The sequence below is a fragment of the Egretta garzetta genome, unplaced genomic scaffold (assembly GCF_000687185.1).
Source record: "Egretta garzetta isolate BGI_Z169 unplaced genomic scaffold, ASM68718v1 scaffold287, whole genome shotgun sequence".
Lineage (NCBI taxonomy): Eukaryota > Metazoa > Chordata > Aves > Pelecaniformes > Ardeidae > Egretta > Egretta garzetta.
Window position 1 is genome coordinate 3,043,322 of NW_009260435.1, and position 23,134 is coordinate 3,066,455.

At 38.2% G+C, this 23,134-nt stretch overlaps 1 protein-coding gene across 7 annotated transcripts in view; it reads right to left on the minus strand.

Moving 5' to 3' along the window:
• The window catches only part of HMG20A (high mobility group 20A), a 52,097-nt gene that overhangs the window by 19,226 nt on the left and 9,737 nt on the right, over positions 1-23,134 (minus strand). For 4 of the 7 annotated variants that reach the window (XR_004842643.1, XR_004842644.1, XM_035899313.1 and 1 more), the window contains 5 exons: positions 8,122-8,212; positions 5,869-6,016; positions 4,290-4,505; positions 1,088-1,220; positions 668-699 (listed from right to left, as the gene is read on the minus strand). Coding sequence is in view for 5 of the 7 variants with exons in the window: in XM_035899313.1 (XP_035755206.1) it covers positions 668-699; positions 1,088-1,220; positions 4,290-4,505; positions 5,869-6,016; positions 8,122-8,210 (618 nt within the window). In the remaining 2 variants the exon portion in view is untranslated. Of the gene's footprint in view, positions 1-667; positions 700-1,087; positions 1,221-4,289; positions 4,506-5,868; positions 6,017-8,121; positions 8,215-12,457; positions 14,106-14,338; positions 14,452-23,134 lie in introns of those variants that run through there. The other 3 variants (XM_035899310.1, XM_035899311.1, XM_035899312.1) reach the window with 3 other exon arrangements.

Here is a 23,134-nt window from a genome sequence, read left to right on the forward strand (position 1 = left end):
CTCATCTCCAGACATTATTACTCTTTTCCAATGTTTACATATGCAAGGGCAGGGTGGCCAGGAGGAGGTTTAAGCCAAGAGATCTCCCAATGATTTGGTTATACTTGACCCGTTTTCTTCTCAAGGAAGCTACAAGCATTAGTGTTGCTCCAGAAAATCAGTACCTCAAAAGCATAACCTAAAGGTGCTGACTTGGAAGGTTTATTTAGGTCTCAAGCCATTTGTAAGTTTTACCTTGATGTTTACTTACCAAATAATAATTAAATTTCTCTGATTTGAAAAATTTCAAAGTAAAAATTTTGCAAGTTGAACCTCTAACACATCAGATACTTAAAGGCTCAATTATACTGACCTGCACCCATTGATTTATTTAACATTACAAAACATATTGTGTTTTAAGTATACGCTACACTCCCACTCTATCTTAGATCATTTGTACCTGCCTGAGATTTACTAAATTTAGTTTTCATCATAACTGAGTGCTCTCATGCTCGCATTAGTGTTTCTAACTTTTGATCAAAAATTGCACAGGAAGAGGAAGAATTCATACTCTAAACCTTTAACTCTGGTCTTCAACCGCGATAAATTGGTTTTTATTGACTTTTCTAGAAATTTTCTTCGTCTGAAAATCTACCCACTGATGCAAGGGTAGAATGAAAAGGCTTACCTCATGATCATGGGCTGGCTGTCTTGCTCCATCTGAAAAAGAAAAAAAAAAAACACACCCAAGAAATCCCCCAAAATACAAAAGATTTGAGAAAACGAGCCAAAGAATTAAAGCAGGTACACAACCATAATTACACACCAGTTATAGACAGAAAACTTGTGCAGCTTTCCTAGTAAATCACACAGAAGCTGTGTTTAACTTTGATGCTCTTAATGCACATCCCCCAATACAATCTAGATACAGTTAAATTTACATAAATCCAATCACTTTACACACAGCTGATGCAAATGCTGTAGAAAAAACACATTCACTTTTTAGCAAGCCTTTAAATCAAAGGCTGTAAATGAGTGTCAGGCTACACGACTAGCTGGGAATCTTCTGTTGTTCTAGCTAGGCACATATTTTTATCCCATTCAATACCTTGTCTGTGTGATTTGCCTTTTTGTCTGTCCTGTGCTTTCCTGCTAAAGACTTTGTAGGCTTCTGTCTTCTGATACTGCTCCAGCTCCCGCATATACCGCTCCTTATCTCTATCTGCTTCATCAAGGTATCGCTGAAACAAAAAAGTCCAAGAGTTTCAGGGAGTTTCCTCCCCTTCAGGAGGAAGGGAAGAAAAACAACTTGTCAGATGAAGTGCTGATCCATTTCACCTATGCAAACAGGAAAGGAGTGAAGAAACAATGAGAATGTATGTGAGATGCAAAGACATAAGATTCCTGGATAAAATTACTGTATTCTGGTGTCCCCTTCTCTTTTTTTTTTTTAATTCAATCACTATTCTGTTAACTCTTTTTTTATTAGACCCAGAAGTAACCTGCTACTAAGCTACTCAACTCAACTGAATATTACCTACACATTATAGACCAAATACTTAAGATACTTGCCTTTCTGTGGCCAGGATTAAGCCACCAAACAAGGCGGCCTTAACAGATCATGCTTTAAGGTTCAGATCTGTAACAGCAGGGTTCCAATACACTCTTGTGTTTTTCATGCCCCGCAGGCAAAAAGCACTAACCATTCCAGAACCACACACTTTGCCCATCTGAGAGGTGAACAAAATGTCATGGCTATTGCAAAAGAGTAGCATAAAGATAAAAGAGCCTAGGTTATATAAATTTAATTCTATCTACGTTTAGGTTAAAAGAATTTTTTTTTCCTAGCCTGAGGATATTTCACCCATCTGCATAACAGAATGAGCTTAACTGGAGAATTCTTTACGGAAACTGATGAACTGAAAACCATTTAAGGAGTGGTCACAACACTTACTAATGGTATTCTTTCAAAAAAAAAAAAAAAAAAAAAAAAGAGTTGCCTTCCCAATTTTTTCCCCAATGAGTTTAAAATTCAATGGAAGTAAGTGTTAAATCAGAGTGAAATTTAGTCACCTGGTATGCCTTTTATTTTCGGTAAGTCATTACAACAATACACATAACTTATAAATTCCATGCATTTGCAACATGGTTTTGACCCTGCTGAGGACACTGTTAACATTCTGGATTGGGGTGCAAATTTGGTGATGCTGGGTTTGCATTGCTTTTGGACATTGTATTCTTCCACAAGACAGGAATTCTTCTTTTCCATCTCCAGAAATGTGCTGCTGAAAGAGTGCAGTAAGTGAGTTAAAAACAAGGCAAGTTTTTCCTCCTTAACTTGTGTTTTGGATGGATTGTTCTGAATCAATGAGTTCTGCTGCACTACCTGTAAGTAGACATCCTAGGTTTTCTAGTGCTGTTCTGTACATCTTATTAAGATATTTCCTTATACAGGGGAATAACAAGAAGAATGATTATTAGGGTGTTTGCTTTATGACTATAGTAATGGTCTTTTTCTGTGGGAGACTCACTATTTGGTCAGTCCAGTTAGCTCAACTGACCTGCCCTTATGCTTGCCAAACACAAAGGAAAGTAGCAAGACTACAGGGCTGGAACAGTGGAAATGCGAGACTTTCCCTTCAACTTTCGTATCAGGCAGCTAGTTCACTAAATGCTGGAGATCAGCCATAAGAGCAGAATGTCAGCCGTGCTTTTCCCCTGGATTATGGGACACTAACCTACACAGCAGTAATATACTGTGACTCCACTGCTTGCTTCAGGAGAAAGAAGTCATAGTTGTTAGCTAACCAAACCCAAGCTTACTCAGCTTCAACAACAATTTGGGGCTGGCGTACCAGAGACATGGTTTCTGAAGCAGCAGTGGCCTTCCCCACCTTAATAAAAAAGGTCAGGAGAAACTGAAGGGAAGGAAGTGCTCAGCAGTCTTTCCCTGACCTGCCACAGGTTAGAGACTCACAGCTTTATTCAAAAAAGGACAGAATCCCTGGGAATTTAAAAAGCAACACATAGAATAGAGATTTGAGCTCAATCTCCTTTTTTCTAGGTTAAAAATTTGTCTCAGGCATGTTAAGAATACGTTAAGGGCACTGGGTAGAGGGGCACAATGTCTTATTCTCTTTCCTCCCTCTCTCAGCAGACTGTAACACCATTCTCACCACAGATGTGTTACCAAATCAACTGTTTTGCCTTGACAGATATGTTCCATTGTGGTTAAAATGCTATGCCTATGTGCCATTTTATAATATCTCTGCATAACTTGTATTCTACAAACTTAGCAAAAAGCATCAGAAGGAACTCTTGTTTTTTGCATCATCCCATTTTTCATCCAGCCATCATAAAAACTTAAGTAAAGTATTTCTGAAAGCTTAAATGTCCTGATAAATTCATGTGATAGCATCAAGTTGCACCGTGATTTAACTACTGCTTTGCTGTAATTTCCATCTGGCAATCAGGTGCGGATGGTAAGACACCCATTGGCAATAACAAGGTCCACTCCAGAAGGCTCTTTAAAGAACCAGACCCAACATTGTCCTGATCTTCATTCACATATCAGACAGTGCAGAAGGCCACTTCCCAATTAGAAGACATCACATTCTGACTGAAACATGGAAGAAAAAAAAACCCCTTTTCCTGAGGTAATGTGTGTAGAAACTAGAATACGTAACTCTCACTGTCTCGTCCATCATACAGATCTCAACTTTCTTTTCAGGGCTAGCAATACTTCAAATCATTGTCTAAAAGTTTATTCATGTTAACTGTCTCCTTCAGTAACCTGTCCTTTCAGGTCTGCTTGTCTTACTCTATGACACCAAACGTTTATATACATTGATGAGTTAGTAAAATAAACAGAACTGCAAAATCCTTCAAGCAGCTCTGAAATCCCACCGAGTTCTCATCAGACACAGTGAATAAAAGCCTGCCCCATCCTTCCAGCGGCTTTGGCCTTGGAAACTGGTAGGTGTCAGCTATATCTGAGTTAGCTACAACAAAGTTACACCCAGATGAATCGCATAAACTGTGGGATGTCTCACTAGAGCAATCCCCACCCCGTTCTGAATATATCCTTGCACTATTTAGAGAATACAGTTCTCCTCAGGTCACACCTGGGTGAGATGCTACAAGCCCTACAAGGGTTCATTATTTCAGCTCTGGAGGACCTGTGCCCCTTATTTTGAAATATATTCCTAAACATAACTTTAATCAAAAACCTGTTAACTTCCTCACTATACAACAATATCCCCATTTAACAGTAATCATAATCCAACAAGGAAAAGGGAGTTTAATGGTACCCGTTTCTCCTCAGGAGGCAGTTTACTCCATTCATTGCCCAGCATCCTGGTGATCTCTGGGAAAGGGACTTCAGGCCTCTTCGCTCGAAGCTGCTCCCTACGCTCATTCATGAATCGCACATACCCTGTGAGGGGGGATTTGGGGGCATTGGTGTCCCTAAGGGGTTTCTTCCTCTTTCTCCCTTTGGCCCAGCCTCCTCGTTTAGTTCTTTGCTGCTGCAAAATGAAAATGGAAGAAAAATTCAGATTGAAGGAAAAAAATTACAACCTCTGGAAGGAACAAATATTCACGTCTCAAACATTTTCATCAGGAGCATGTTGCTGCAATACATCCTCTCCATGGATGTAAGTTTCAAACCTTACTTTACAGCAATCCTGACTTTTCTCTAAGCAAAGCCAAAGAAGTCTCATTGTGAAAAGTTGTTTGCAGTATCTCCTGGTCCACAGGGACAATAAAATAACATTTGCATCAACTTCTGATTGTAAAACCATGAGGACTAACAACCCATGAAATTATCATCCTAGCTCATGCAGCTGCATATGTGGTTTTTTTTGGTTAGTTGTTTGTTTAAATTATTCTCACCCTAACGTACCGTCTCCCCCAGTCACTTGCCTCTATCATGTTTGGAGAATTTTTGTGTATTAATTAACAATTGTTAACTAGTTATTTTGCCCCTTCCAAATATTTTGCCTTCATGCATTATGTGCCCAAAATGTGTGTGAAAGGCCAGAATATAGGCTTTTCTATTCTAATCTATTTTATAGGCTTTCTCTCCAACTAATCGCCTCCAACAGAGATGAACAAACTCCAAAGGAGGGAACACATTAAGATTTGCCTGTGGCAACTGTGAGCTCACAGGCATAACATAATTATCACTCATCCTCTTGGCTTCATACTACTACTACAGCAATCTCTGGACAATGCTATTTTCTTATGCTATATACAGACAACTGTTTGGGTATTTCTAATCTCTCCCCAGATCAACATGTTCCTGCCAGTTCTAGTTTGCTTTCTGGAATTTTACTACTTCCTTAATTAAACTAGGACCTCACAGCTGAAGATAAACTACAAGGAGGAATAACAAATGTATCTATCAAAAAACCCCAAACCACTTTTTTGTCAAACTTCAGTTCCTTTATGATTTAGTCACCAAAAATCAGTGCGAGATGGTACACAAGGTAGCCTAACGTAGTAAACATAACACTTTCAAAGACATCAGTTACTCCCAGAAGAGTACAACAGTCTCACTTTCCTGCCTGACAAGGGATAAAATAAGTTGTGGCAGTTGAACATTCAGTCTTCAGCAGAAGACTGAATGCAGTATCAGACTGTGGACCCTGCTGGCTAAGCTGGAGACACACATACTGTTCTCTGAACATTATGACTGCCAGGTTTCCTTGGCTATCTGTGTTAAGCTGTGCATCACAGGAGAAAACCAGAGAGAATCAAAAGATGAGAATGGAAAATGGATGAAAAGTTATGATCCTATCCAAAAAAAATCTGAGCAGGTAAGACAAACTATAATGACAAATCTCCACGTTTTTGCTTCATTGAGAAGTCACTATTATTTCATCTCACCTCCTCCTCAGGCTTCTGCTCAGTGTTTTCAGCAGTTTTAAAGGACTCATTTTGCAGCTGGTGAACCTGTGACAAATCCTCCACCAAATCTGGGTTATTCGCAGACTGTGATGTTCCACCACTGAATGAACTCTCAGAATGAGCTAATCTGAAAAGGCACATAATAGCAAAAGAAAAATATTTAATCACCGTATTGCTAAATCACTTCCTCCCTAATCTTCTAAAACATGCAAAAATGTTGCAAATATATTCAGTTCTTACACTAGCAAGAAAAAAAACAGATTTTAAAGAGTCATTTTTGAAGAACTGGCTGTTCCATCCAAGCAACTGCTCTAACTACCATAGTTACTATGGACTTTCAAAGACAGTTTGATTTTTAAAGTGTTACTTTGTTTCATTTTTAGTGAAGCTTTTGGTTATACAAACAACTGTCAAGCAAGTAAACATTTGGATCAGAAATCAGAAAGCATGAATCTACGACTCTTCGAAAATACCATAAGGAATTTTAAATGAATGGTTTAGCCTTCAATCAATGTAAACGTTCCTGGATGTATTTAACGTATTTCTCCACAAATACACTTAAAGGTTTGTGATTGTGTATGATTTTGGATTGAACTTCATTGAACATAATCTCCTGTTGATACATGCAGGTATTTAAAACACAAACATGACCAGCTCCCAACAGACTCCTGAATGGCCACTATTTAATTTTGCTGGAAGAGCCGTATCAATGAACCTTACTCCATGAAAGGGGAAGCTGGCTGGAGGCAAAACCCCCACCAAGCATGCAGAAGTATTTCTGAAGCTAGGTAGACAGAGATGAGCACATACTTTGGGGCAACAATCCTATAGTCATTCCCACCACTGCGCTCAGTGGGTAAATTAATATAAGATTTTGGGACTCAGACTCTAATCCCTTCTTGAGCCAGGCTGAAGATGACTTGGCCTTGCTCAATTACATTCATGAAAATTACTGTAACAGTAGCGTATGCTTCAAGTCTACTTTGTTCATTTACTCACATCTACAGCTGCTTACATGCAAGCCAAATTTTAAATATTCAAAATAATTGTTCCTGTTAATGTAGAATGCAGCTATAGAAAACTGAGATATATTAACAGAATTGTTAGTTGAATGCCTACAGGAAAATTTTTCTTTAAATAGAGAGAACAGCGTATTTTCATTATTCACTACAATCAGCAACTGTGGCATAATTACCGGGGAAGACACAATGGCTGGAGAGATCCATGCCTGACTTTCAGGTATCAGATTGAGTTCATATCACTAACAACTAGAGAGGGAGAAATGGAACAAAGCATATGTACTCCTATAAGTTAATTACATTTGGTATGTGTCAAAGAAAATGGAACAGTTCAGTTTCTTAGAATCACTGTTGGAGTCTGAAGAACATTTCAGCTTTCCTATCCATTACCCCTTAGCAGGGAAGCTTTCTAAACTACACATACAGGAAAAACTTCAGTGTGATGTAGCCATGTGGAGTGAAAGCTGATGAAAGCCCATTCAACACACTAATACCTCTTAAGCACAAACCCAATTTGAACACGTATCTCATTTGGCACCAGCAAGTTTGAAGTTCCAGATATGTAAATCCAAATTCAGACCTACTTGAAGTAAATGTGTCCATATTAATTTTTACAGGACTTTACCTGCCTGCAAAACTCTGAGTTTTATTGCTTAGTGCTTTACGAAACAGAAAAGAAACTTCAAGTATCAAAACATAGCAAGAATACCATGAATTCCTAAAAGACAACTTCTTTTGACATTGTGATTTTAAGAAATGGCATTGTTTCAGTCTGTAAAAGCAGAGTCTGACAAAAAGGAACGACGTCGATTTCTCAGTGATTTTCAGAGATCAGTGATGAATAGCGTTTTTTTAATAGAAATAATTTATTTAGCAGGGACGACTGTAGCCACCAGATACACCCTCCCTCTCTGCCCCCACCACACCAAATAAATCTGTCTTAAAGACTAAAATCCTAGGGAAGCAAACTTCTAAAGATAAGAGATAATAAAGCTTGTGATCATTTCCATCAGTTCAGAAGAGTCCTGGTTTCTCCTAGAGTGCTGTGATGTTCTACCAAGGCCAAGAGAGTGTTGTATGATTTATTTTTATTGGTTTTATTTGTTTGGTTTTTTAAAATTACTTAGAATGCCCTCTTCTCACTGAAACACTTTCCTAGGGAAGTCTAGAGACAGTATCTATCAGAGGAAGGTTAAAAAAAGTAGTTGCTTACCCAGTTACAGTAATTTCACTGCCTTCCTTAGATCCATCTTCATCCGCAAAAAGTGGAGGAAGGTTGGAGCCAGCCACCAAGTTCTCCATATCTCTGGAGGGGGGAGGAGGGGAAGAAAAAAAAAAAAAAAAAAAAAAGGCAGAAAAGGTAAGTTAGTTATCTCATTGTTTCCCTTCAGCAGCACTTCAGTTTGAACATCACAACATACCACAGATTTTTTTACCCCACAGACCAATTGGCCCATCATTGCTGGTTGGCCTCAGGACAGATCGATCCTACAGGCAGCTGTGCTTAAGGTCAGAGAAAAAAGATCATAAATGATGCTTTGATTCAGAGTTTCTCTCTTAACTGAGCCCTGTGTCAGTGTCACAGTGTTGCTGGAAATCACACTGTAGCATTCTATTTTATCCCCACTCTTCCAATTGCCCTTACTGTTCATCCTCAACTGTGCACCCTCACCACTGAAATTTGTGTTGACCCCAAAAGAAAACTGAAACTAAGTCCCCCCATGAAGTTTCAAATTAAGATTGTATTTTGTAATTCCTTGTGCACATTTTCACAATATACCTATGCTCATAGTTGAGTGTTATTGCTGAGTAGAACACAGCAATATTAGCTAGATTATTTTAAGCTTTGACTGCCACAGAACAGTTACAGAAGCAAGCAGTTTAAGGCACAACATACTTCTCATTCAATACAAATTGTTCCTAAGTTCAAACTAGTTTCTTTTGCATCCTTGTAGCCTGCCATGGGAATGAGAGATAAGAAATCCAAAGAATCATTAAATTTATTCATCCCCTTTCTTACTAAAATACAGAACTGTTGTATTTTAGGAAAAAAAAAACAACAGTAATCCCAAACCAAAAAGCCTTGATAAACTCACTCTACAATTATGAATTGGAGTTTCAGCTCATTGTAAAGGGCCATACGAGTTAACTTCCCGCTCCTTCAGTTTAGAAGTGACCTTTGATGAGCTAGCAGATATGCCACCTGAGCATTGCTATCCCTTTCAGCTAGTACACTTGGGCTTTAAGCTTGGAGGGACTGATGTAAGTTATGATCTTGTGCTGCTTTCTCCTGGATTGGTATGCTTTCCACTCAGCATTGAAATCAAAGTGATCCGAGACTGTCACACGTTTTTTGTATTGTATGTGTTTTCCCACACCCCACCCCAGTTCCACAGGTAAAGGTTTTCTACAGACAGAAGTAATGACACAGTTTCTTGCATCTTATACCACCTGCAGATCCCTATCACACGTACCGCATCTTATGGGACGCAAAACTTGTGCCAACAAACCAGTGAATACAGCAGGCCACCCAAACAGGTGAGCACTATGCTCCTACTCAAAGGACATTGGATGTGACATTTATACCACAGCTATATTTGGTTAAAATTGGTCAAAGGACTCAAAAGGCTGTTCTCAGGAACCAAGAGTGTAATCATACATCTGACATTCTGTTTTGAGATCTTGAGCTCTGCTCTATTCATTTCATGCCTCTCTTTGAAAACGTAAGAATATCTACTCTCCTTAGCAACAGCTCTACACCTTCATAAGCTACTACAGATGTTAGTTAATAACCTGGTAAGTCTCCAATTTGTTTAGTTTATGCTCACAGTAGATCAGTTTAAGGCCTCCATTAAACAAGCGTTGTGTCAATCTGATTTCCACCATGAAGTTCATTTAAGTTTCCAAATACTATCCTTCCTATACAGAAGGAAAGTGCAAGAAAGAAGAGTAGTTACCTTCTCTAATTTTTCAGATGACATTCACCCTTTTCTTTCCTGCTTTTCCAACTGTTAGGACTCTTAGATCATCCTTAAGAATCCCATCATTCTCATTCCTTATCTAGAAAATAATTAAAGCTAAGTAGATTGATTCTAGGTGGTACAGACATAGACCTCTAGCAGATAAAAATCCTTTACTAATGTATAGAAAAGATTCAACCAGGAATGAAGAAATCTAATTCCTGGTCTACCATTATAAACCGTGAACAGAGTACAGTTTTGGGGCCTCAGAGACATGGCAAAGCTAGAGACTGTCCAGCAAAGGGCTGCCAAGATGGCCAGAGGCCTAGAGCACCTGACCTGATAAGGGACACTGAGGAAACCAGGCTTGCTCAGCCTGGCAGAGGAGGCTGAGGGAAAATCTAATAGATGCCTAAAGCTACCTGATGGAAGTAGCAGAGACGACAGAACAAAAGTCTCAATAGTTATACTGGCTTTGCACATTCAGACTGGACAACAGGAGGGAAGCACAACGCTTGAACAGGTTAGCAGAGAGGAGGCGGTGGAGCCTACCCTTACAGTTTTTAAATGCTCAGTTACACAAAGCTGTAACTGAGCTAAACTAGTGTTGGCAATACTCCTGCTTTGAGTGGGAGGCTAGACTAAGATGACCTCCAGATGCCTGTTCCAAGCAACATCTGCAGTTCTCTGAACCGGAACTCTACATTATGCTTTCTTTCAAGTACTAGCATCTCTGACATAAAAAAGGAAGAAAAGTCAAACACAGTGATTTTAGGAAAAGTGGCAAGATGCTCTGGTGGAACATATAGGACTTTAACTCTTAAAGGAGGAAGCGTAAACAATACTCCCTCACACATAGAAAAAGAATCTACATCAAGGCTGGGGCTTTATATATTACAAGAAAATCTGAACATTCAAATGATTTGAAGAATGAGCTCTTCACTAATGCCCAGAAAGCTGTTTAAGCACAGCTACTAAATATACAACATAAATTGCTTCATGCAGTTGTCAAGTAAGAGAGTAAGGAAGTTTTGCTTTGTGTTACACAATCTTTTAGTTTTGCCAGTCAAAAGTCCAAATTAATATCTTCAAAAAAGGAAGCTTAAGCAATTAAGACTTAAACCTTGAAAATCTATTTTAATATGTATCAGAAAAAGCTTTACGCATGTCTGAAAAAATAAAATAGCTTGCTTTGTTGTCCAGGCACCTCCAGCAGCCTTCTTGGGGTCAAGGACCTCTTCTCAGCCTCACCATGACAATCTATTCACACTTAGCACTCCCACACATGCCTTAAAAGAATACATATCCTCTGCATGCCATTACCAAGTGCTTCTGTCCCTCATGCCCACTGTGACCTTCCCACCAGGTCTCTATATGTCTGTTCACATTTGGACCTAGTCAGCAGCAGCAGAATCTAAGCTTGCTTTCAAACTGTAGGGAGGCAGCTGGACATCAACCTTAACAACATATAAGCAGAACACAAACACAGGAAGCTGGGAGAACACACAATTTTTTTTTTTTTCCGCATTTAACCCATATGCTTTAGATACTCACTCTTTCAGTTGATACTGAGCCACTTTCTAAGGAAAAATTATTAACATCAGTAAACTTACAATGGCTTCTTATGTATTCCAGAAAGCGAGAAAACAAGACAGTTCCCCAAAAGCTCACTGAGAAGGCATGGGAACCGACACAAGCCTTTCCATCACATTTCTCGTGGATAACGGTCCCAGGCCTTTGCTCCAAAGCCACTATGCACTAGTTTCAACCCCACTGCAGAGCTACATGTTCATTTCAGAGATGTAACAAAACAAAAACCTAAGGAAAAGAACAGTAATATAGAAGGAAGGGAACTGCTGCTTCTCAAACTTCAGCCTTTACAGAATTCACAGGACTTTAAAAGGACAGTTGGCAAGTCCCATCTAGATTTGTTCTGAATATTTGTGCAGCTTTGTCAATTTAAACTCTGGCTAAAGCGCCTAATGAGACACATTGGACTAAATGCAAGGCACAAGAAACAATGTACACTTACTTTCTTAACAGCTAGCACATATATCCAATCTGCATTTTTTAACTGTCAATCCAAATGGAAAATAAGACTGAAACTGATGGTAAACTCTAAACCTTTACAAGCACTACAGTCAGTGCAAGTAAGCACCACTTCAAAATAAACATAATTCAAACTAGAGCAGCTCTGAGTTCACTGTACTACTAGTTGTACTGGCTCAAGGAAGCAGCCAGCTACACAGGAATATAGAAAGACTGACTTATTTATTAACAGCAGCATTTGATAAAGTGCTTGAAGAACTGTGATTTATTTTGGGATAGATCAGTTCTGGAAGATTAGGCATGTACTCAAATACATTTCCTTTACAACTTTTGTAGGGTGGAGCAAAGACTGCAGCCAAACCAAAACTGTAATGCTCAATCTTACCACCACTTGGAGTTTCCATAGAGATTCTGCTTCCATTTTAAGCACAATATTGCTCAACCAGAAACACTGTTCTCAGAATGCCAGCAGCAGATATATACCTCCCACTCTACTGTGGATAAGTTGATACCATCAGCAATAAATTTTTCTGACTTTACCTTAGTTCCAAACACTCCAGACTCCCCTGTGCACTGATTTTACTCCAAACACTCCAGACTCCACAGGAACTTGAGATTTAGGGGGTTTTTTATCCTTGCATTTCCTACATCCAACATAATAGCAGTCAGTTGTGGAGCAGCAGTAATAACCTGACTTACAGAGGCTGGAAGAGTTTTTGGATGTCTGGTTTGGGGTGCACTCCCTACCAATATTTAAAAAATGATTAAAAAAAAAATTCAAAAAAAGAAAGTACAAGGATCAAGGAGTAAGTATGCAAGCTTGAGCTCCAGAGAACACAGCAGCATTATATGTGCAAAAATCCATGATGAGACCAAGAAAAATACCAGTGAAGAACACATTTCCTACCATTCCATGCTCTCAATGTTTAAACATTGATAAGATTTCCAAAGATCCATTAGTCACCTACACTAACATTAAACCTCTTTATAAGCCTAAAGAAGATTCTACATTATCCTAAGCCACCAAAAATCTGGCTTAATTTATCTTTTTCTTCCCCTCCCTTACCTCATCTCTCAGCAAAAATAAAGGCTTCATGGTCTAGAAAGGCTCTAACAGTATTCTTAAACTTTCAGTTTAAATTTGCTAGCTGGACACTTCACTTGCATGCATTGAGAAATCATACTTAATACTACAGAGTGTACCAGCGTGGTTTGACAGTGTTACCTGGGAAATGAAAGAAGAACTTACACAGCATAAAGATCTATGTGCTACTACACACATCAATAGGGAAGAATCGAACAGTAGGTAATCAAATACCTTTCAAAACTAGAAGTATAGTTTAAATAAGCTTCCTTAATTTCTTCTCACATTAACTTTTGATCATGCCATATAATTGTAACACTAAGTAGCTGAATAGTATTTTAGGTAGACTGAAAGCTACCCTATGATCTCACTTCTAGTTACATCTGTAGAGTAGAAAGGAAAAGTTAAAAGAAGTCAGTTGTAAAAACAGGGTGAGAACAAATCCATGACAGGAGCCAGATAGAATAACTGACTTTTCCATATCATTACTGTGGTTGCCTCGTTAACGATGCTATTACAGGGCAGCAGACCTAAACACACAGGTGATGTATAACCTAAAGCCCTTTTTTTTTTTTTTTTTTTTTTAAGAGCCTGTTATACATGCAATAAATGAAGGGTAAAATGTCACAGTGAACCTTTTCTTCAAAGAATCAGATCATTTTACTCAAACAGCAAAGATGCCATTTAAAATGTATAATCAAACAGCGTAGCACATCAGGGTAGCACGTCTGCATTCTTATTTTTCAAAGGAGACTACTAGAGCCAGAGTAGAACACATTCATGGCTAGACTGCTACAACAACGCAAGCCACAAGCTGCCATCCTTCTCTAAGCTGTGAGCTGCTGTGTCATAGCTCACCGCAGATGAAAAAACTGCCTCTTCTAGACCCAAAGCAAAGCAATTACTGCACATTCTCCAAAACATTCATTGCTTCCATAAAATGTAACTTGCTTTGTTTGTGTAAAGTGATTCACAACATACGTGAAATGAGGCTGGACTCTACAGTGTCTGCACAGGTCTGGTCATGCAGTAAGTCACTGTTAAATGCGGACTGACTTCTTACTCATCCCAAGGCCACATGGAGTCTTAAGATGGCCCTGAACACTGGAAAAGAAGGGTGAAAAGTGTCCTTAGCAATGTTGCTTTTTCAATGACTACATATTAGATGATCTTAAGAAAAAAGAAATGCATTACTAAACTATTTAGTCATCCAATTTCCGATTAGAAGATAAGGTTTAAATACATATTTATTAGAGTTAAGCATATTTAAATATGAAGTCAGCATCAGAAATCCAACTTGCAGCCTGATTATAAAACACTGCAGGAGTTCCAGTTACCTCGTTGCCAGCTCTAGTTTTAGAAACACTACTGCTGAGTGGACGATTTTTCTCCCATACTTCTTATTCCTGAAGAGTCTCATCCTTCTTTGCCAGAACAAATAGCTCCAAACCTTACCAATCAGAGAATAACAGATTAAAAAAAATTCTACTGTGTCACAGAAGAATCTCAGTATTCCTTATCCAAACATCAGAATCCAAGCACTTCATAATGTGAGTAATTTAAACTCAGATGATTTACTGATAAAAAAAGAATGGAGGGTCATCTCTTCCTCTGTTCACACGTAGCCAGAATAACAGAAAGAAAACTGAAGCAAGTACATCTCCAATTAAAACCACAATGCTTTTTGGAGCTGTCAGAGTTGTTCAGATTCTATCCTGACAGCTGTGTTTTCTTCCATCAAACTGGAGCAGAAGCATATTATCCAACATCCTTGACTGAAAAAATCAGATTTGTTTTTTTCCCTACAGGCAACTCATTAGACAAAGGTCTTTGTGACTTCAGAAAAATTGCAAGCCAAACCTAATGGGAGGAAGGTTTTTCTGTCGGACCAGAAAGTATATCCCAGAGCACAGCCAACTGCTTTTATTTTTACTTCTTGCCAGTAAAAACAAAGAAACTAGGGACCAAAATAAAGACTTGCAGGAAAAAATTCCAGAGTTTCACTGCACTTCCAAGAAGCCTAAGGAAAGAAGGGAAAAAAGTAAAACTTAGTTCTATGTTTAGTTTATTTGGATCTTTGTGGCAAACACTAACAAAGCTATTCATACTCAGACCTTAGTAACAGCTGCCGAACATCTGCAAAAATGTATTTTTAAAACACACAAGTGTTCAACTCTATATTCTACTCTTATTTATATAAATGCATTAGGATGGGGCATATACAAGACATCTCATATATATAAAATGCTCTTGTTTTCTGGAATTTAACCCCTTATTCATACAGAGAAGCTATATACTCAACTCTGCAGACAAAAGCAAGAACAACTCTGCAGTGATTTCCCTCTCCCTTCAAATACATGAAAGAAATTTTGCACCAGCAATAAATAACATTTTTAGATCACTCAAGGGAAAACAAGACCCCACAATGAGATGACTGTACAATTAGTTGTGCCATCCACCCCTAGATAGGTAAAATCAGTAACTGTCATACATGTACCCAGAGGGAAGGCTTTGTTACCCAGCCCTTCACTGCAGGTACTAAGCATCTACAGATTATGATAGTTCATTTTATTCTGAATTAGCTTTCTTAACGGTAGTATCAGATGCCATTTAAAATAATACCACTAACTCAGCAAAATTGATTTAATCTTCATGTTACAGATCTCACATGAGGAAATATAAACCATTCAGATCACAAAAAGTAAGTATCGAAATAAATCTTGAGAATATTTTAATTTTAATTAGTCGTTCTAAGGTAAGTACAGTATTTAACTACCAGGGATGGCACTAGCTTTTGTAGTTTGTCCATAAAAACCTCTTCTGAATTTCCAGTTACTATCGGCAATTTAGTCTACCTCTTCACCTGCTGTCATCTGAAAATTTCTCTAGGATCTGAGAACTTTGTATTTCACAGGACAAAGTTTTCCAATAGCTACTTTTATACTAACAAGGCAAAAAGGATACCCCATAAAAACCCCACAACCACCAACTATGTAATGGAACAAACCATGTCTGAAGCACAGGTACGGCAATTATAAATCATCCAAGACTTTACCAGATCCTGCTAGCTTCCCCATCAGTAAGTAAATGGTTATTTTCCTTCAAAATTGAAGTTCAGTTCTTCTGATCATTTATATTAGTAAGACTCAATCATTTCACTGTTTGTAGAATGCAAACATAAAAGTGCCATGAGCAAAGCAGTTTATTAAAAAATGTAAATGAACAGACTGCAGTTTTTCATGTTGTTTGCCCAGCTCTAACATTTACCAGCATCACACAAGTGAAACAAGAAATAGTATTAATTAAGTGCTTGAGGACTACTTTGATTTAAAATACCAAACAAGTATTCTGAACTAGAGATAACTCTGAATGTCAAGGAATCCTGATTGTGACTGGCCAGTGAAATGGAAAGTTACATATTTGGAAAAAAAAAATAAAATCCGAAGAGTGGATACACCTGCTGAGATTGAAAAGTTGTTTTAAAGGTATTTTAGCACTTTTGCTCTCTCAAAGACTTAATCATCAAAAAGTTGTCAGGGAAATACAGCATAAACTCCTAGCTCACTTAAATGCTGGGAGAGGAAACTCTGGCTGCTGCCACAGAGGAATACAGATTGGAATTTCTCATGCACATACCCACCAAAACAAGTCATTACTGACCAATTTACAGAATATGGGGTTGAATACTTCGGATGTGAGACTATACTGAAAAAGAGATTGAGTATATACTTAAAAGAATGACTCACCACAGGCTTCATGACCCAACACAAAAGCATCTACTTTGACCTCAAGAGCCACAAAGGCAGCATGGAACTGGATATTTTAAATGCATTGATATGGGTACAGGGACAAAGGTTAGAGGAAATGAAGTGTGGGAAGAGTCAGTGATTCTCACACAAAACAGGCAACTAATTCTGCCTGTTTTCAGAAAAGACCCATCTTTAGAAAAAATATGACATGCCAGCTTCCATACATTTTTGCTTTTTCTTGCTGTTGCCTTGCACTATTCCAACATAAAACAAATGAGTTCAAGCAAACAAAACCCTTTAATTTAGAAGAAATGACAATTTTTAGATAGCCTTAGTTGCGCAAAATAACAGGTATATAGACGTTCACTCTGATCTGCTATTTCTTTCCCTTTAGAAGATCAACAAAACTGATACTAGCAAATTCTTTCCAATAGCAAGAATAGCAAAGATCTAGCTTGGCCTGTTTGTTTCTAATCTGTTCTTAAAGCTCTCTAGTAATAGATAAATATGTAGCAGAAATGAAAGGTTGGACATATAATGCATAAAATGCATCAAAATCCCTTTTCAGCCAAGGCTCTTCTAACAGTCTTTAATTTTGGATTGTTTTTCACACATCACATCACTGGCATCACCGATAAGAATTGTATAGACCACAGAAACAGACTGATGGAAAAAGGAATAAGGAAAACAAGCACAAAAGAACAGACACAAGGTTCAAGCAAGTATCAAGATAACAGTGGACACTGCTTACAAAACCTTGCCTGAATTCATGAAAAGAAAAGAAACAGAAGTTACAGCACGATCCGGCCAAAGCATCCTCTCCCCTGGAGCAGCAGGTATTTCCTTTGACCAGTGCTAACAAGCTTTTGAAGCTGTCTGGGGCCACAGATGAAATGTATAAAGATAAATACTGTAGGAAAATACTACACCCAAAACACAGATGAAAAATTTTAGGGAAATTGGAAAAAGACTGTAACTATGTGCTCTTACTTAGGCACATACCAGGATTCCCCTCTCACCATCAAAAGGGAAAACACATGGAAATTTTAAAATCATACAAGACCCCAGATACTTCCATGGCTCCATAAAAGAATTAACCTATATCAACAATAGAATGCAGACCAGTTAGAATAATGTTTTACCTATCCTCATCTTCATCTTTCAAAGGCAACATGAGATTATGTTATTTAGCATCATGAATGGAAACAAGGGAAAAAAAACAACAGTATAAGCCTACCGAAGTAGTCTGACTGCTCTCCAGTTTTAAGCAGTAAATCAGACATCCAGAGGTGTGTATGAGGTATGGGATGAGGCAGGTAGAGAGCACATTTGTGGAATACCTGTGAAAATACTTAATTTTGCAGCTTAAGTAGGATTGAAAAGAAAGAAGCCATGCCAGCAGTATGCCTGAATATCCTAGGCTGAGTGCTCAAAACAACAGGTAAATATTTGCAGTACTTCATCTGATCCCCAAGCCACCTCCAGCAGCCCCATCAAATTACTGAGAGGACAGTTTTGTAACTTCTTTCTACTGTCTTACTGATGCTGCGATATCTTCTTTGTGCCTATCCTGCCATACCACAGGCAAGAAGTCAAAAAAAGCTGGGGGAAAACAGTGACTAAGAGCAGAGCATCACTGCCTAGAGCTAGGAGCCAAAGAGCAAACAAGAACCTGGGAAAAGTGTGGCTAAGACCTGTAATCTGCTTTTCCAACTTCCCTCTTCCACAGCTGCTCCTTAGATGCTGGAAACAAGGAACTGCAGATGGGAAATGTGCACAAGCTTTACACAGTAGAGTTGATCTATGTAGACAATAATTTAGTACTAAAAGAGAATGTAAATCTTTTCAAATAGGCTGAAGACTCTAGACACAGGGATGGAGGCCTCATATGTACACACAAGACCTCAAGCACTTACGTTTGAAAGGATCCTTAATTCATGTTTAGTTAAAAATGTTCTGAAAGATATTTGGCATTCAGGTTTGAGTATTTACTGTATTTAGCAAACAGCAAAGATTCATATTGCTTTTACATTTCCTTTTGATGATTTCATTTCTCTATATATTTGTTAAGTAAATATAGATCCTCTGAGCTAAAACATAAATATTATCCCAACACCCCTATATATGGGTAAAGAGGCATAGCTAGTTTAAAGAAGGTCATATAGGAAATCTCCAAGAGCTAAGAATAAAAGTAAACTTCAGAAACAATCTTTAAAGTGTTACCAATCTTAACCCTTCCATCTTGGACATCTCAACTGTTAGTCATTGCTTGGTTTCCAACATCTAGAAGTAGCTGTGAGAATCTGACTTGAATACACATTACACAATTCTTACTGCAAAGAGAAATAAGAACGAAAGTCTGCGTGATCCTTGACAAAAGGTCAGCAACACTCTGGTTTACAAAGCATTAAATAGTGGGAAAATGGAAAAGTTTTGTATTTTCAGAGGGCTACAACATAGATTTCACCTCAGAATAACCTCATAACCCAGAGTTCATTGCCTTGATCAGAAACAAAGCAAACTGGCAGAACACAAGTGTTTAGGCATAGTCTGCCTTTTTTGATTTGTGGAACCTAACTGTTTTATAATAGAAGCGCAGGCACAGTGCTGCAATTTCAGGAAACTTACTTTTCTTGGTTACCTTTTACAGCCTGTTAGAAGTAAAATCACGGATTACCTAAGGATCCATTACCACATTTAATCCTAAAAATTAGCTCAGGGGCTTTTCAGTTAGATAACTGTCTTTTCAGTCACCAGCACTCCCTTTTCATTCAGAAAAGACTCCTCTGAAAACACCTTCATCTGTATTTTTCTCCTCCTTACATCTCCCAGAATAAAGTAAAAAAAGCATGACATTGCTTTTTAAACATTACATTTTTGAAAGCAGAAAGTATTCAGCTTTTATGAAAACTAACAATCATATTTGAACTTACAGACTTCCTGAGATAAAACACTTATTACAGTAATGGAAGCTTGGCTTTCCTGGTCTTTAATGGTCTCCCAAAACAGCTAACTCCCACCCTGGAACTGTTTCCTGACGTCTAAAAAGGGTCATCTATGTTTAACTGCAGACAAAATATGCCCATGGCATTCCGAAGCTGCGTGGTAAGCTCACTAAAGAATCCAGCAGGTTCAGTTCACACCTCAACAAAGCTTTGTGTTTTATGATAAAATATCCACTCCAGAAGAAACCCTTAAGAACCTTTAAGTAAGTAAACCTTTAGGTAGCCCTTACCTAGCTGCCAAAAGTAGCACACACTTATTCTTCAGCAATGAGTACATAGTTCTCAAAACAGGCTAGTCACCTCTCCTGCAGCTTCCCGATAGGTAACAGCAACTAGTAAACCTCCAAGAGCAGGTTGCAATGTGTAAAGATTCCTGAGAGACCACGGAGGTTCTACTGCACCAGACACTACTTAGGATCTCCGATCCACAGCATAATATGTCTACGTATTTGGAGTTTAGCATGTAAAAGACAAATTAAAGAAGCCTGTTATCTGAAACTATACCAAGTAAACAAGCTGATTAAGAAAGACTGAAATTTCAGCTTGTAAAAATTTATTTTTTTGACAGTTAAAGTCTGGTTCAATTAACAAGAAGCAGAAACATTAATCCACTTCACACTGAAATTTTCCTCTACTCAAGTATCTATGTCTTAATCACCATGGACTTGTTTGTATTCCTATTTAAAATGCCTTTCTCAGTAGCATTTCCTAACATCACCTGATAATCACACATTTTATATGTAAATATCTTCTAACGATACAAAAAATCTGCAGATGCCAACTAGTTTTGCTGACTAAGATCCACCCAGCAAAGCATTAATGAGCAAGGCACGTGTCTAGTCACCGCGTTTTCTTTGTTGGTTGTTCCTGCCCAGTTGTGGAGGAAGAAAAACGAAACACTGAGAAAAGAGTCCACATTTTCTGCCGCTACTGATTTAATCCCACTTCCATAAATCAAGAAATACATCTCTTGTAGCATTCACATAAGACTGCGTTAGACTAGAAGGAACTGCTGGAGACAATGGCCACAGGAATAGAGGAGTATCAGACAACGGCCACAGGAATAGAGGAGTATCAGACAACGCCTCTCCCAGTCCTGACTAAGCTTGAGGGACAGAAGAATAAAAAGACAATTCTTCTCTCTGCCACCACAACAGAAATGGGAAGTTTTCACTTTATTCGTCTATTAACTGGAAAAATCCATCGAAAGCAACCTTCGCAAGAAATACAGGATCTTCTCTCCAATTACTCTGAACTAGAGCTGGACTTAAAAATATTATACTGCCCCTGCACAAAGATTCCCTCACCCTTCGTATTAAGCTCAGATTTACTCTCAACTCTGAGTACAAAAAGTAGTATTTACCCCAATGGAAACTATTTCAACAAATTGTAAAAAACAATGGCAAGTTGTCACTTCAGAGAGGAGCTGTGTGTTAGGCTCACTACACAGAACCCAACTTTCAGTGATTTCAAGTAGGTTTAATTCAGTAGCAGTTTTAAGTAGGTTTTTTCTTTTCTTCAAATGAAAAGTTTAGCTCAGAGCTGCTATGCTTGCCACTCCATTAATTAGTCCACTTGTTCGATATATTCTCTCCTTCAAGCGGAGGACACAGCATAATGAAATACATACACTTTCACAAGATTATAGGGACGGACAACTGAAGGACCAAGAAGATACTGTAACACCAAGCTCTTCATTACATATAAGCAAAAGATAAATTCTCATTTCTAGTCTCACAGAGGATATACTATAATTTGCATGACAATAGGGGTTTAAATCTGAAAAGAAATGGAGTCTCCACTATAGCAAAAATTGAAGAGACATTCTGTGCCAAAGCTGGATTAAGGTTCATGAACTAACACTCATGCCACTAGTAGCATGTAACCGTCTTCACAGCGATATGCAAGCCCTACCTGAATAACCAAATATTTCCTCTTTACTACAAGTGCGGCAGTTCAGACTTAAGAGTGACTGCTGCCACAAATGAGGCTGGGAGCTATTATGTTTGAAGGTAAGCCTATCTGCATGAGAGAAAGGTCACAGAAGTCAGAGGCAGAGACAAGTGAAAAAATTGCCAAAGAACTCACTGGAAGAACAAACCCAGGGAATATTCAGGTCTCGATTCCTTCACGAATCAGCTGTTTGACCATACTGTAACCTCAAAGTGGTCGTTTAATTCTCAAACGAAGCCTAGGGGCACGTTAGCTTCAGCTACTGTTTGTAAAGACAACATCACTTACAGAGACAAATTCATTTTTACGATGAGAACTGGCACCCAATGCCTTAATTTCTCGGTATGGCTTTAAAAATTAGATCTTATCAACCTCCCTGCATCCTCTCATCAATACAATTTCTTTCAACTCCATCACCTTCTTCCTACATAGCACCATCTCCTTATGGTTTTCAACAAGCCTCCCATAGTCTTTGAATTTCCCAAAGACAGTTATAAATCTTGGTTTGTCACTGCAGTATTTAACAAAACATACTTGCAACCCCTCCTATACTTCAACATCCAAAAAGCAACTGAATTGTCAACTATTTCACTGATTTGTCATTTCTTCTCTATTCCTTCAAATAAATTGCCATTCTAATTCCTTGTCAGCTTTTGCTGATATACCGTCTAGCTTCTTTCAGGTGATTACCTTGCATTTCATTTATCTTTTAAGCACTAAGTTATTCAGCAGCAGAAAGTCACAGCAAATGCCATGAAACTTGCTTCTCTGATCCTCAAAAACTTCCAATTGCTCAACTTTCTTGCATTTTTCATTACAGTTGTATACACATACATCCGCAGTAGTGAGTACCAAGCAAGTTCAGAACCAGAGACACAAGTCTCAAAAATGGAGGTATGGCAGATACATTTCCTATTGTAAACTGACAACTCGTTTGAGTAAAATTTATCTGCCTATGACAGACTAGTGTACCTTTTTCATGATAGCTTCCAGTTAACACGTTACTGCAAGGCTGCATTATCACCGTCCTGCTTCATCACTTGCCCAGAGCTTTCTGTTGGTCAGCCACCGATCCACATTCACACAAGGTAGAAGGAAAAACACCCAACCATGCAATAGAGCTACAGAATGCTATGTTCCTACATTTATATAGCATTATTTAAATGTCTCCATAAAAAGTCAATAATAAACACTTATCTGACAGACTTTAGTGACCTCAGATTTGATAAGAAAGAATTGTACATCAATAAGAAAAAAATGTTTTTCTTAACATAATTCCCAGAAGTCTATAACAAAGACACTGAGATAAAAGCTGCTTAATTTTAAGTTTCTAGCCTTTACTATGCATTTTAAATGTCCTGTCTCACCACTCTTCCTCACTATAAAAATCTAAACCCTTTGTGTGTGCTTTTTGCATGCCAATACT